Source organism: Aythya ferina, assembly GCF_964211825.1.
Source record: "Aythya ferina genome assembly, chromosome: 14".
Lineage (NCBI taxonomy): Eukaryota > Metazoa > Chordata > Aves > Anseriformes > Anatidae > Aythya > Aythya ferina.
The window spans coordinates 6112179-6128398 of NC_140312.1; the positions used below are offsets into that span (position 1 = coordinate 6112179).

Sequence of the window (16220 nt, forward strand, 5' to 3'; positions counted from 1 at the left end):
TGGTGACACGGAAAAGGCACTGCTATCACAGCAGTCAGGAGGGGAGTGGTCGGTCCACCTCGCTGCACAGCTGCAAAATACCCTGCACATTTCTGTTATGCACTGAGTATTACACAGTGGAGATGAATGGGATGGAAAGAGGAAACAGCTCTCAACTGCAAAAATGTCTTTGTAATGTTCTGCAGACATGCATATTCATTGCTGCAAAACCACATCTTCTCACTTTCCTAAAACATGTCAGCCTTTTCGGTGTATGTTCCTAAAGGGATCTGAGAATTGCAGATACCCTGGAGACACTGGTTGGATTTTATTGTTACATACCATGTATAGTTTTATTTCCTTTTAATATTTAGATGCATTTAATATGTAGCTCTGCTTCCTGGAGCTACTTTTCATCCTATAAGACCAAAATGATGAGAGACATAGGTAAAATCGAGACCAGGCAGACGCCAGTCCACCGGATTCGTGTCTCTCCCACTGGTGCTATACAAGGTGGATATAAAAGGGGCAGATGCTGCCCCTGGAGAATCCCTCTCTTCTGGCAAGGAGCTCACGTCCTCTGCTGCACGCAAGCCATTAGAGAGAAGGAGAGAGCACACGGGGTAATGGGAGGCAATGAAGAGAGCTGGCTGCAGGGCTTGTTCATGCCAGGCTCTGAAGGGCCTCGTGCAGCCAGGTAAATTAAATTCACTCTCTTTCTGCTTTATGTGTGCAGTGGTGCTGTGGTCGTGAGTCTGGAGACCACTGAGACATCTGCTGGCCTCTCTTCTGATGCTGGGAGACCCCAGCCCCTGCTCAGATTTAGCTCCAGCGTGTTTGAAATCAATGCGCAGGTGAACACAGGAAGTCAGGCTCTGCGTTCACCTCCTGCTATAGCACTACACTGCAGCTGTATTTATGTATTTTTGTGTAAAGTTTGACCGGCACTTTTAAGTACAAAGCAGCAAGAATATATGGTGTTCACCACTAACACAAATGTGCATTCTCTCAGGCTTAAAGTAATTGGAAGTTACTGCTTCCTTTAAAACGGCAGAAACGCTAATACAGAAATGAATTGCCTCTTTCCTCCCAAAGGCTTGCAAATTCCTAGGCATGCCATAAACCAACTGAAAGTACCAGCATTCCTCCCCTGTTTTGAATGGTTCCTATAACAGATAACAGGCTGCAGCATGATTTGGTTAAATGTTTTGACCCTGAAGGGTCTTCATTTGAATTTGAGCAAACATTTTAATTTGAAGTATCTGTTCCAGGACCCCTTTGGGGTCAAACAGTACTGTAAAATCAAGCTTCTACTTGTGTAGATGCACAACAAACATTCCAGTATAACTTTTTGTTGTTTTACTGCAGTGGTTAATTTTAGTTGGCACAACTGATGCTGCAGGGATGCAAGAGTCATCTTTGGTGTTTCTTGTTAGTCAAAACACTCACAAAGACTGATGTGAACAGGAAAGTGTAAATAAATGAAATTACAGTACTGCGAATTAGTTTCTAAAGATTTTTGGATACCCTAGACTCTGTTAACCAGAGTCCTGCTCCTGGCAGAGCTCAGGCTTCCTCTACTATTTCTGATAGGACTGCCAGTGTAATGCTATTTCTGTATCAGTATTTTACAAGACAAGGTATCAAAGCCTCACTTGGAGATGAAATTCTAATTATTTTTGCCCATTTAGAAGATACAAAGTCAGGCAAACTCACCGGTAATGTAGCAGGTGACCCGCCGGTTCTGCTCAGAGATGTCTGCATCGATGGTGCTCAGTGTGACAACCACCTGCCCGGGCTCTGCGTTCTCAATTACTGATCCTTTATAGAAGTCTGATGTGAACTGTGGGGCGTTATCATTTTCATCAGAGACAGTCACCTCCACCAGGGTTTGGGAAGAGAGTTGGACTTTCCTGCCATGGTCAGTGGCGACCACATAAAAACGATAAGTCTCCTGAGTTTCACAGTCCAGCTCTTTCAGTGTGGTGATCCATCCACTCTCTCCATCAATGGTGAAGAGTCCTCGGAGGTTGCCAGACTCTGCTTCCAAGCTGTAGGTCACCTGCCCATCGCTTCCAGTGTCCTGGTCGTTAGCTGTCACTTGAATGACTGTGGTTCCTGATGGCATGTTCTCCATGACAAAAGCTTTGTAGGGATCTGCCTCAAAAACAGGTTTGTTGTCATTGATGTCTTGCACTTGGATATTCACGGAGACCAGGGAGACCAGCTCAGTCTCCTGATGCGAGCAGTGAGCCATAACATCAATCTGGTACCACTTGGTGGTCTCGTGATCCACTGCCTTTTTGATTTTCAAAGCCCCTGTTTGTTCATCCAGCGTGAACACCTCGTCCTTGTTACTTTCTGTGGTGGTTCCCTTCACCAGGCTGTATATGATGGGATCCTCTGCAAAAGCTTTGACCGACCCTATTTCCGAACCTTCTGGAAGGTCCTCAGAAGCTGAGAATGTGTAAAGGGGCTCAGAAAACCTTGGCAATGTCACCTCCCTGGGGACAATTTGAAGGTTCACTGGGACAAGGGAGTTCCAGTGAGGGGGCCTGCCATCTTCAGCTTTCACCTTGAAGTTAAAGGCTCTGTTTTCTAAACCAACAAGGCTCTCTTTCACCTTAACCACCCCAGTGGCAGCATTGATCTCAACAAGGTCTTCTGCCACATCTTCTACGGAGTCAACGGAGTAAATGACATCTGCATTTGCACCTTCATCGGCATCATAAGCCAGTACCTGAATGACGGGGGAGCCCTTGCTTACATTGGACTGGATGGACAGCGTGTATTCGGATGCTTTGAACTGAGGTGGGTTGTCATTCTCATCTGTAAGGATTATTTTGACAGTGCAGAATGCCACCTTCCCACCCCCATCCTTGGCCATGACTTTAATGGCAATGACTCTCTCGGTGGAGTTCTCCCTGTCCAGTTTTTGCAGTGTGGTAATATGGCCTTTGTTATCTATGGAGAACTTCTCATCAGCAAGTTTATTTATGATGGTGTAGTCTATAGTGCCATACGGGCCACCGTCTGGGTCTATAGCCAGCAGCTCAATCACTTTGGTACCTATCTCAGCATTTTCTGCCAGCTCTGCCTCGTACACATTCTGCCGAAAAGAGGGGCTGTATTTGTTGGCGTTGGTGGTGTTGATATACACTGGCACCGTGCTCTTGAAAACTCCATCTGAAGCAGAAACTCTGAGATTGTAAGATGACTCCAAGTCCTTTTTGCAGCGGTTGAACATGGATATTATTCCAGAAGTGCTGTTGATGGTGAAATGCCTGTTGTCGTTGCCTGAGAGTATCACATATTCCAGTCGGGTGGTGTCTCCGCTGTCGGGGTCCAGGGCCTGGACTTTTATCACAATGTGCCCACACGTAGCCATTTCGCTTACCTTGGCTTCATACTGAAGCTGGCTGAACTCAGGAGGATTGTCATTGATGTCCATCACATCCACAATTACCAGGGCATCGCTGCTAAGTGGAGGCATCCCATGATCTGCAGCTCTCACTTTCATGCGAAACTGCTGATTTTTTTCATAATCAAGCGCTTGAGCTGTTGTTATTTGCCCTGTGCTGGCATCTATATTAAAGAACTTGGTAGCATCTGAACCATCATCCAATATCTGATAGGAGACAACTTTGTTTCTGCCTGAATCTTTATCAGAAGCAAAGATCTGGATAACAGGGGTATGCGCGGGCATACTCTCTGAGACAGATGCTGTGTAGATCATCTGAGAAAACACCGGCGGGTTGTCGTTAATGTCCTCTACCTCCACCTCTACCCTGGCTTCTGAAAAGGATCCTAGTGCTGTGTCTGTGGCTCTAACAGTGAATGCGTGTTTTGTCTCCAGCTCATAGTCCAGCTGGCCTGTGACAGTAAGGACACCGGTTTTGAAGTCGGTGCTGAACAGCTTCAGGGAGTCTTCTTCCACAATGTTGTAGATGAGGCGCAAGCCCTCAGGGCTGCGGGCCTGTATGTGGAGGATAGAGGTGTACAGGGGGATGTTTTCTGGCACCTTCACTCGGTAATACAGACTTTGGAACAGAGGGTTGGATTTATTCCTCACGCTGATCACAACCTCCTCTTCAGCGAGGAGCGGAGGCTCGCCTTTGTCCTTAGCAATGACTCGGAGGCTGTATTTATTCAATGCTTGGTAGTCAAGGGGCATCTTTAGTGAGATGTCTCCTAGGTAGGGGTCGATCCAAAAATACTTGTAGTCCTCTGCAAATGAGTAGGTAATGGCTGCGTTATTGCCTATGTCTTTATCTGTTGCTGATACCTGAAAGAGTACATCACCTGGCTCCGTGCCATCCTGCACCGAGGTGTAGTACGGCACGTTCTCAAACTGGGGTGGATTGTCATTGACATCCTCTACATAAACTTTGACCGTGGCTTGGGACACTCTCGGTGGTTTCCTGTTGTCCTTCACCTCCACCGCTACCTCGTGCATGTCTTGGGTTTCACGGTCAAATTTCACACCCTTGGTCTGGAGTACTCCAGATGCCTGGATCATTTTGAATCTTTCCTTCCCGTTCAAAAGTGAGTAGAAGAGCGGTTCATTTAGCTGATAGCCCTTGACCCCAAGAACAGTGAGAGTCTTTTCATCTGTAGAGTTCTCCATCACAGTTGCTGTGTATACATCCTGATCAAATTTTAAGCCAGAACCTTGTACGTGAGTTAAATTTAGTTTAACCAGAGCAGTGCTCTTATATAAGCCATCACCAGCTCTGACCGTGAGCTCACGGTGGCTTCCCAAGGCGGTAGCATTGAGAATGGAGATGAGACCAGTGAGTGGATGAATATAGAAAGCATTATCAAGGTTTCCTTCCACGATGCTGTAGGTTACCTCTGAATCTGCGTCTTTTGCCTGCACTGACAAAAGCTCCATCCCTGGATGGACAGGTAACAGGACAGAAAGCTCGTAAGTGTCTTTGACGAAGACTGGAGGTGAGTCATTCACATCTTTAACATGGATTGTCACCTTGGCTGGCTTGGATGCAAATAAACTGGGACTTCCACTGTCATGTGCGTGTACACTGAAGTGGAAAACTGGGGTAAGCTCATAGTCTATATCAGCACGACTGGTAAGGGTCCCTGTGCTGGGATCTACTGTAAAATATTTCAGTGCTTCTGGTTCCAAAATCTCATAGACCAGCAAAGCATTGGAGTCTTGGTCAGCGTCTGTTGCGTGCGTCACCAGGGGAGCATTGCTCTCATCCAGAACCATGGTTTGTGACGGAGCGTTCTCCATGATCCAGCCAGTGAAGGCAGGCTTAACGAAGATGGGCACATTGTCATTCTCATCGATGACATAGATAAGCACCATTGTGTCCATAAAAGCTCCAGCCATGTTGGTGCCACGGACTTTCAACTGGTAAAAAGACACCTGCTCGAAATCTAAGCTCTTCTGGGTGGAAATAAGGCCTGACTGATAGTTCATGGAAAACACTCCATCTCCGTTTCCGTCTTTTATTTCATAGCTGACTGGTGACAAGCTTGTGGCTGAAACCTGGATCAGAGGAGAGCCAACAGCAGTGGATTCACTGATCTCTGTGATGTATTCGGGCTCTGGAAATTTTGGAGGGGTCCGATCAGAGGGTCTAATGCGGACATGCACCGTAGCAGAATCTTTAAGCTGGGGGAATCCTTGGTCTTCTGCCTTTACAATGAGTGTAAATCTCTCTTGCTTGGATGGGTCCAGTTTCTGGGCAACTGTAATAATTCCGGAATGTGGGTCAATGCTGAAGAAACCTTCCCCATTACCTGCAAGAAGAAAAATGACAAAGTAAAGAATGAAAACACCCTCTTGCTCTAGGCTTTCTGTGCTTCTTTTCTACAGATGCTCCTAATTTCAGACCTAATTAACATCTGTTTCTTTAATTGAGAGACAACAATCTTCTTCATTAATTTCTAAATAATTTTCATTCTAAGAACAATGAACTCATTGAGATCTATGGGCTAACATTTAAATCAATCAAAATGTAAATTAGAGAATAAATGCTCTTCTGATTTGAGCTTATTTAGTGGTGTCAGAGCTTGTGCTTGAAACTTCTGCCTTGTGTGCAGAACATGGCAGCACAGACGGTACTAGTTGCTTCAAGCCCTGTCATGCTTATAATTACCAATACTTCAGGAGCAATTAAATTCCCCAGTCCTTGATCTCAATTGCAGTGAGAAAGATGGAGTGGCGGATGGTTTATCTTCTGCAAAGAATTTGCCTGCTAAATAGGCAGTGTGGCACAACCACAAGTATTTAAGTCTTAATCTTTAGAGTAAATGATAAAATACCTGCCCACTGAGCTTGTATGACCCTAAAAGACAATCAGTTAATGCTGAGAGGCTGTTCCCCTTTTCTGAGGATGTATTTCTTGGTAGAACTGTTGGAATTGATGACAGAAGTTGTGCAAAGTGAGTAGTTTTGCCTAAATACTGGGCAGTGATCCCTCACTCCATTCTGATGGATGGGAAGATCAGAATTTACATTGTTCTGACTTGCCTGGTCATATTTTACCATAGATCAGTGACACAACACTGAACTGCCTTCTTAAGGAAGGATGCTAAAATTCCATAACATGGAAATTACATTCTTGCTCTAGATTTTCTCTGGATAGGAAGGGAATGACAGCTCAAAAATGTGCAGTTTGCTGTTTTTTTTTGCAACAACCAGAGAAAGCTGGACAGCTGGCTGCCCACCAGCTACAGCACAGAAGCAGAGGCATGCTCATAGCCCAAACTGCCTTGCTGCATGGCTCTCACCTGCCTGAAGAGAGTAGTGGATTTCGGCATTGGCTCCTTGGTCCTGATCGAGCGCTCTGACTTGTATAACCTCTGTGCCCACCGCTGCCGAGTCCAGCACTTCTGCTTCGTAATGGATGGTGCTGAACTGCGGGGGGTGAAGGTTGCAGTTCTCCACGTGGATGATGACCCGAACAAAGTTCCTCTTGATGGGCACCTCCTGGTCCCGTACCTGGATGACAGGGAGGAAGAGCAGGTATGGTCACACTTAGGGAGCAGGCAGTCTTCTGTGCACTTGGCTCCCACTATTTTGTCAGGACCCTTATAGAGGCTGATGGGTTTCACAGATACCAGCCCCTCCTGCAAGTTTCAGAGCCAAAGCACAACCATGGAGTTGAAAACAAAAGTTAACAATTATCTGTGTTCCTGTTACAAGAAGCCAGTGGCTGTCTGATGAAAGTAGCTGGGTGAAGGGCGCATTTCACGGTTATGTTGTTAATTAGATTTATATAGTAAAATTTAACACCCTGCTTTCCTCTTCCCTGTCACTCTAGGCAAATTCTCCTTCAAAGACTTGAACCAGTCTGAGTTTTTTCACCAACCCGTATATCCTGGTGAAGCTGAAGGATTTGGCAGGGTTTGGCTAGGACTCACCATCACTGTTAAGGTGTGTTGTGGCATGGGCTGGGAACTGAAGCCTTCTGCTGTTGTGAGGACCCCGCTGCTAGGATCCAGCTGGAAAAGTCTTGTGCTTTTGGGGTCCACGCTGCCATGAATGGTGTAGATGAGCCCCTTGCCTTTGTCCTTGTCTGTTGCGCTGACTTGAAGGATTTCCCTCCCCGAGGGGGTATCTTCAGGTATCCTCACCTCGTAATGGCTCTCCAGGAACTGGGGACGGTGCTGGTTGATGTCAATCACGTGGATAAAGGCCTGTTGGGGAGACAGCACAGTGAGGGCAGCAGAGCCTTGAGAGCAGTGATTTATGGAGCCATGCAAAATCTCATCTCCTATTCCCTCTTGGGTGGGACAGTGCTCTGAGCCCTGTAACCATCACAGCCTCTCCAATGCTTGGACCATGGTGACTGGGAACCCCTGCTGTGCCTTCTTCATGTGTGTGGAGAAGCAATGCAAAATAAAAGTTCACAATCTGCACTTCTTAGACAAATCTTCTCCTTTGAGAGCAAAGCTCTGAGAATGGCCTGCCTGAGTCCTAGCTGCAAAGTCACCTAGTTTCTTCTGTTTGGTCTCATACCCTGATTGTCCCTCACCCCCATACTGACTTGTTGACTGCATCTGAGGAAGTCCCAGGCAAGGGTAGTAATTTGTTTCCTTTAACAAACCTGAACATGCAATGGGTGTTTTGCACCAGCAGGTTTCCTGACATCTGCCAGGGGCCTTGAGTGCCAAAATAAACTTGGGGATGAGATGCAAGGTGGCAGGGAATGCACACCAGGCAAGGCAGGGCTTTGTTTGTTTATTTGGAGCAATACCTGAAGATAATTGAGATAGCTCTCCATTAGCAGTGCGTTTCACAGGAACAGAAGCGCTCCTCATTCATCATCCCCCACAAACCTCCCCAGCCAATTTCCCACGATAAGCGTCACTGGTGGGTGACTCATGATCTAGGCCTTCCTCAGTAGGGAGGGCTGCATTTCTGGCTGCATCTTAGTTATGGAGAGAACGGTTGGTGAAAGATCAAGCCCTGAACACCCCTCCTGAGGGTAGCTAAAGATACGTGAACCTCAGCAGCCACAGGAACGGGGGCTCAGGGACATGCCTGAGAGCAACGTGCCTCCTTTCACCTGCTCTTGTTTTCATGTGGCAGCTTCGAGGACACAGCACCTCTGCGTTTGCCCCGCTCAGCCCCAGGCAGCTCCGAGCTGTTATGCTGTTAGTGCTCCATGTGCTGGAGCAGCACAGGGCAGGACCTGACCTCACCTCCTGAAGTTGTGTCTGCGCTGGGTTTACACAAGGCAGCGAGTCCCAGGCTGTGGTCCCACAGACCCAAGCATGACCTAGCTGCACACACATTTACCTTACGTCTTAGTATGTTGTTCCAGCCATGCTGTAATTTGGTCCAAGCAGCTGAGGGCTGAGTGTGTGCTGCCATCCCAGCTTGGCCAGTGGTGTAGCTGTGTCCCTATATATCAGCAGGAAAGGACGCGGCTTTCCTAGACTGTTTGTGTTTCCAACAACATAAAAAAAATCTTAGTCTGGGACTTGTGCAAGACTTGTGTCACTGTGTAATGATAGATCATGGTGTAATGAGATTCTTGTACCTGGCACCTTATCAGTGGAATCAGAAGGAAGATTCCCTTTGGCATATATTCATTCTTGATGGGTTTCTACTAAAGCAGAAAGGATTACCTGAGTTTTGATGGTAGTGGACCCGTCGGTGACTTCTACTGTCAGGTTATAGCTTGACTTTTTCCTTGCATCAAGGGCTCTTGCAATAACCATACTACCTGTACTCTTCTCAATATCAAAATCCATGTCATCATCACCACCTGAAGTAAGAGAGAAATGAAAAATAAAAAAGGAAATGGTGGGAGAGTTACAGCTACATTTCTGTCTGGAGCTAGCTACAAGCACCTGCATGGCAAAGGGATTTCAGGAGCTGCCAGGAGATCTGAAGGCTGAGGATCTCCCCTCCAGACACTGTACACAAACCACACACCAAGCTCACGCCCAGCCACAGAGATACGTGGCATGCCAGGCAGTACACCTGGAATGGGGGTGTGTAGGCATTTACCCCTGGCACTCAGCTAGTTGGAGGCAGTGCCATAGGCAAGGTTTCCCCCAGATCTGGAAAATCAATACAAAATGTGGACGCAAGAGACGGGGAAGACATGGAGAAGCTGGATAAGGAGGTAGTAACGGATAAGGACAAAGGAGTACGAGAGGAAAGATGAGGGAAATCAGAGAAAATGAGGGGGAGGAGAGGAGAATGGATGCACATATGCATGTGATGTCCTGGCTAGATTTGCAACAGACACACCTGAGCATTGATTTATTTGCACAAGGCCTCCAGCTGCGCTGCATCACATGGAGCAGGTGCCTGCAGGGCTGAACAATGCTCCTGCTGGCCTCCACTTCAAGGTGACACCATGGGCATGCCAGCAGTGATCTTCATTGCCACGGCTGGGAGCCTGCGAGCTCCTGAAGCAGCCCAGATCTGGAACAGTTGGGGAAGCAGACGGTGCTTGCAGGGTGAGCAGAGCCCACTGCCTCCATGCAGATGGCTCCATAGTGCCGGGAACCATGGCCCAAGCAGCTCAGCACCAGCAGGCTGCCCCTCACGCTGTCCATTCGCACACCTCACTTGCTGGTGGCTCCCTAGTTCCCCGTCACAGATGAAGCACCACTATCATTCTGAGATTTGGCTAGATAGAAGCAGCTTTCTGCCACTGTATCCCAGCTCTCAGCTCCTCCATTCTTGGCTACCAGGTGCTCTGGATTCTGTTTTATGCTCTTACCAGCTGGGAAAATGTTGGCTGGCTGTTAATTGACACACCTTCCCTTGCGGGAGAAATGCAGGGGTTGCCAGCCATCTGGAGCAGCACCTTCCTGCTGGGAAGGAGACAGAAGGAAGCAGAGACAGAGGAAAAGGGAGGGACCCATGGATGCCTTTCCCTGACAGAAGACAGAAGGGTTCCCTCTGCGTGGTGCCAAAGGGAAAGAGGAAGCCCAGGAAAGGAGAGCCATTAAAATGCTGCTTTGTGAATGTTTTTGCCAGCACCACCAACCCAGTGACAGAGCCCTGGTGGACTGGGAAAGGCAAGATTTTGAGCATGGAGCTGAGGGCTCCTGGATCTCTGCCTCAGCTGCCTGACTGCCTGCTGCTGGGACGCCGAGCTGGTGAAATGAGGGCCTGTCCTCTTCCTCTGCTACACAAACCAACAGCACCCTGACTGGCACGTCAGGCACCAGGGACCACCAAAGACGAGACCGAGCACACAGGCAAGTGCTCAGCAGGTTCAGGATGGGATAAGGTTCAGAGGAAGGCGTCGTTAATGCTGCAAACCCACGCAGGCACTGCTGCTGCCAGATAAGCCTTGCGCTGATACTGCCTGCTCCTTGCAGCCTTGTATCTCCCGTTGCTTAATTGTATTTACGCACCATTATCCCTGCCCTGACATTCTAACGGAGAAAGCTATTCACTCGCCCAATTAAGGCTTTGTTTGACGAGGGCTAGCCCTGCAGGCAATGTCAGGAAGAGGCTGTGCGAGGCAGATTGGGGCAACACTTCAAAACACCAAATTACCTGAGCACAATTGGCCCTCGTTTGTAGGACCAGTTCTGCACGCCCACTGCCTGATGAGAGTCCCTGGGGGGTGACAGCCCACGTCCCCTCTGCCCTGGCATCCCGTGTCTCAGAGGAGGCCCTAGAGCCACTTTGGTTTCATGTCTACATCACCCCCAGGACGCTGCGAGGTGGAAGCGATGGCCCCACCAGGCAGGTCCAACCAGCTCCATGAGGAGCCCTTCCTTCTCAGCTCCTTGGTGGGACCGTGGGCTCTGCAGGCAGGCAGAGACAGAGCTGTCTGCAGGACCCAGACACACCGTGGATCCTCACAGGGTGCTTTACCGTAGCCCAAATGTCCCTCAGCTCCCAGGAGGAGCCGGGTCTGGTGTGCCCTGCCTTTCGGGAGACATCAGAGAATGCCTCCAACACTGGCAAGTGGCAGAATGTTGTTAAAAAAAGTGTGTTAGATAGTTGCACTTTGAAGCAGAGCCCTTGGACAGTTGGCTTTGTCTAGTGTAGCTAAAACCTCTCGGTGTCTGTGAGAAAGCTTTCCTGGAAGCCGAGGGAGTCGGGGCGAGCGCTCCGGACACCCTTGTGCGTGTGCAGTCTCTGTGCCTCACCTGTGATATTGAACCACACTTGGCTGGGGCCCATCTCGATGCTGATCACTCCCACCATGTGGTTCACGGGATCCGTCTCCATGACGGCGAAGTTAAAGTGGGGCTCGTCGAAAGCCAGCGGCTCCGAGGAAGGGCCGGGCCGGGCGACCCAGCTGATGTGAAGCCGCACGTGGGAGGAGAGCGGGGGGCTGCCGCCGTCCGTTGCCTTGACCTGCCGGGAGAGGCAGGGTGAGGGCTGTTTTGGCAATCTGCTGCAAGAACTGGGGCTGACTGGGGTGGTTTAAGCCCCCTGGGAAGCTGCTTCTCCCACCCACCGGGAATTTTAGGCACCCAAAGTCCCACAGAATACATCTGGTCCCGGTAGGCCGTGCTCTGGCCTTGGTGGAGCCGTGCGACCCGAACGCCTCTTGGCCATCAAGCAAGCCTGCCGAGCTGAATGCACAGCGGGGGCCTGGGTCACAAAGCTCATGAAGACCCACAGAAGAGGGTGAGCCCTAATCCTGAAACTCAAGGGCTGTTCATGTTTGGGTCCACATCCAGATGGGATTGTGGATCACCATGTCCATCTCTGATGGCGCATGGGATGGTCCATTTCAATCTTCTCCTCAATTTTCTATAGCTTCTTCCCTTCTGCATCACCTCTCATGCCCTCCCTCCCACTTTCTCTCTCTCTAGCCCACCCTTATCTCATACAAGATCTCCTCCCACCCCTGTATTTCATCCACCTCTTTCCTTCTTTTATCTTTTCTGTTTCTGCTCCCTTCCCTCTCCACCCACTCCCTGTTTCCCTCTCCTCTCACCGTCAGTATGTTGTATTCGGAGGCAGGAAAAGCCTTCCTGGAGAACACCATGCCAGTTGTGGGGTTGATGGTGAATATCCCCTCCTCCTCCTCCTCGATGGTGTAGGTGACCTGGCTGTTCTGGCCCTGGTCGCGGTCAGAAGCGATCAGCCTGTAGACCGGCAGTGGTGTCTCTGAGGCTTCTCTCTCGGGGAGCTGCACCATGAAGAGCTTGTGGGGGAAAGTGGGGGGACTGTCGTTGGCATCCAGGACTTGTATCACGACTCTGCTGGTGGACTTCAGGGCTGGGTCCCCATTGTCAGAAACAGCCACCTGCCAGCAAGCCAAAGGAGAAGGTGATAGAGCTGCTCGTTGTCACCCTGGCCGTGAGCTGCCAGCCTTCAGGCTGAAGGTTATGAACATTACCTATTTCCCTCATCCTGAAGGATGATAGGGTTTTCACGTGGATCTACATTTGTACCTTAATGTTTTCAGACATTGCTCCTTTCCACAGAGCAAAACCTGGTGGCTGTACCTTGCAAGGCTTGTGCAAGTAGATGGCATGTGCTGTGAGTAGGGCAAGGAGTGGGTCAGATCCCACTGCGAGGCCAGGACAGTGGGTCAGACCCCACTGCGAGGTCAGGCCATTGTCATTAGGGGCCACACAACCAAAAAGCTCAGCCTGTATTGCAACGGCTGAGCAAGTTATTGCCCACCCTTGCTTTGCTGTGCCTGTGCATGCTCCCAGCTTGTTGCGCTGCAGACAGAAATGTTTTATCCTCAATCACCCTGACAGCCTGAAACACCCTGAGATCCCTATAATGTAGATACCTATGGCTTGTAGCGGCTAGGGATGGGGGCAGGCAGTGCAAAGCTACAGAATGATGTTCGGTACAGCGAGATAAATGACGGTGGATTCCTCTTTCTTCAGCAATTTATTATCCATCCTGCTAGAGGACAATTCCAGCCCTCTTCCTACATTCCCACAGCTTCCAGAACAGGCCTTTTGCTCCAGTCTTCAGCAAGGAAATAATAAACCCTGCAGTCCTGCTGCAGCTGTCTCTTACGGCAACGCACACCATTTAATTAAGTTTCCCAGCAGTTGGGAGCTGATGGGATGAGATTCTTTCTCTGTGCTCCAACTTGCAAGGAAAGTTCTTTGAGGACTTAATACACTTGTAAGTAAATAAAGCTAATTACAATCATCATTACCCACCTCTAGGATATGTTCAGCCTTGTATTCTCGATCCAGCTGCCGCGAAGTTGTAGAAATCAGACCTGCCAAGGAAAAAAAAAACCACCTTTGAGCTTCAAGACTCAGCGTCCAAGGAGAACAAGGGCTGATCAAATCCCCATGTGCCCAGTGTGAGCATGCCTAGCAGGGCTGTTCCTTGCTCCTGTTGGGGTCAGAGGAGACAACAGGTACCCGCAGAGAGCATCTGTCAATGCGGCTCGCTGGGTGGAGGGGCTGCTCTCCCTCCTCTGCCTGCAGGGACCCCGAGGGATGTGTCACCCACCCGATGCCCACCTCAGCTGAGGGGTGTGAAGACCTTGTGGTGAGGCACTTGGTGAGAAAGGCTGCAGGCCGGTGAAAACAAAGCCTTTCTTATGCCTCTAAGTCAGAAACGTTCTGCGTGCACTGGCACAAGTTCGGCCTCTTAACATGTCTCAACTCCTATTTTCCCCGTGTTGAACCTTGCTCTTTGTAATTTACAGTGTTTTGACAAAACTTTGCCGTCTGTCTTGGGAAATACCCTCTCTTCTACCTCTAGAACAAATGCATTGAGGCTAAAAATAAGGTACATTGTTGATAGTAATGTCGGTGCATTATTTAACCCTTGCTGAGAGATGGGGTCAGTCCCCTAACACCTGCAAGATTTGAGGGTTTTCTAAAAAATAAATATTGTTTAACTGCAGGGAATAGGCTAGATGCAGGAGGGAAAATATGGCTTTTATAAAGTAGAGTTTAAATGAAAATCATCATAATTGCCTCTTTTTGGCCTAAGCTGAGTAGACGAAAGTGTGGAAAGGATGGAGCTGAGGTTTGAGTTTCCATGTCTTGTCTGATAATAGTCCTCACCACATGCCTTGACTCTTTACCATTGTTGAAAAGTGGCTCTAGACCATTTGCACAATTATTTTACAGACGATGGAAATTATGCATGTAACACATGATTTTCTGATGGCCCTCAAGTCTGACACCCATGAATTCTTTTGTCCGTTCCCTGCACCTCCTGCTGTTCCATGGCATTTGTTCCTCACTCAGGGAAGCCCTGCTTCCTCACACAAATAAAAATCAGGGTGAATTCTCCTGCCAAGCACCAGCAGTGATGCAGACCCTTACTGCTGGGAAATGCTTTGCATGGGAGGCACTTGCAGCGGTGTGAGCACGTGCGCTTGTGCATCCTGAAGGGCTTACAGATCAGAGTGGCGTGAACCCCTCTCAACTTTCATGTCTGGTCCAAAGCCAAAAAGTTTTAATTAACAATATTGTTTTCAGTTGTATCATAGCTCTTTGGTGTGTTGCTGTTTAAGCATGATGGGCAGGAGAACATTCCAAACGGCTGCAGGAAACATCGGGCAGCTGAAGGAGGGAGTGAGGAGCAGCTGCTTGGAACAAGGCTATCATTAACCGTTTCCACTTGTTCTCTCAAATTATTCGTATTTGGCACCAGGCGCTGCACTAAACATTTATTTGATGCCTTTACAATCATAAATCAACACTCCTTAATGTGCTACGACAAGAAGATTTGAAAGGCTCTTTTTGCACGTATGTCATGGATTTTTTTTCTCTCTCCTCTTCCTTCTGACATTTTGGCAGGTGACGAGGACTCGGCAGTGGCCTGGGAGCACATTGGCTGGGGAGCTCCTGAATTCTTCCCAGGCTCGTGAGAGGCGGAAGGGCTCCAACAGGAGCAAAAAATCTTGATGTGCATGGAAATATTCTCTTAGTGGGGGCCTAAATAGGGAATCACAGCAGCGGTTTGCTGAGATCTGTGATGCTCCAGTCCACATTGCCAATAGGCTGGAGAGGGCAGGGAGCGAAGTCTGAAACTCAGCAACTTCAGGGAATGATTCATGATTTTGGCCTGACAAGTCCATAGGGCATGTAGCTGGATATCGCCAATGGAGCCACCCAGTACCTGTGGGGATACTGCGGACACTTCCAGTTTATCCGATTGCAAAATTCAGTTGCAACAGACTAATACCAAGTGTGCACTTGGTTACTGCATGCCAGCTGATGGAAGGAACTTAAACCACTCTAAAGAGATTATTTGGATCTGCCTGGCCACACCCTGAAATTCTTCTGTGACCTAACAATAAAAATGAAAGAAACAGGATCATAGCTGAGATTCTTATAGCTGGAGAAGGACTGTGATGGCAGGTGGACTGGGGCTTAATGGTTATCCTGAGCGTCTACGTAGGATGCTCAGATCTGCTGGGAAGCAAGAGCTGTCTCTGCTCTCCATCACGTACCTGTACCATAACCCTGTCAGCATTTTGGGGTTTAGCTTCCTATCTGGTGACCACAAGTCAAAGGGTTGGCTTCTCCGCCAGACCCCAGCCAAAATCCCTCTGTCCCTCACCCCAAGCCCAACTGCAGCTCCCAGTTGCTCCCCAGAGGTGGATACAGCTCTGCCATGAGGTCAGAAACCCCTCGTGGTTAAGGGTTCATCGCTCCCATTCCCACACAGGGCTGCCACCATGCACAACCTGCCCGCGGTGCTCCCGTGGCGGCTGAGCGCCCAGAGACAGGGAGACGGGGATCAGACGAGGTGCTCGAGAGAAGCCAGCTGGAATTCATGCTTACTTCTATTTGTTGCTGCTTGGTTATACATCCTGTGAGGCCGGAGG

The 16220-nt window shown here is 49.0% G+C and overlaps 1 protein-coding gene across 1 annotated transcript in view; it reads right to left on the minus strand.

Moving 5' to 3' along the window:
* FAT2 (FAT atypical cadherin 2) overlaps positions 1–16220 on the minus strand; it is a 55030-nt gene that overhangs the window by 19156 nt on the left and 19654 nt on the right. Inside the window, exons 4-10 of the mRNA XM_084535671.1 lie at positions 13582–13643; positions 12387–12698; positions 11587–11797; positions 9088–9227; positions 7375–7650; positions 6742–6952; positions 1696–5748 (exon numbers count right to left, since the gene is read on the minus strand). Of these exons, the coding sequence (XP_084391797.1) occupies positions 1696–5748; positions 6742–6952; positions 7375–7650; positions 9088–9227; positions 11587–11797; positions 12387–12698; positions 13582–13643 (5265 nt within the window). The remainder of the gene's footprint in view (positions 1–1695; positions 5749–6741; positions 6953–7374; positions 7651–9087; positions 9228–11586; positions 11798–12386; positions 12699–13581; positions 13644–16220) is intronic.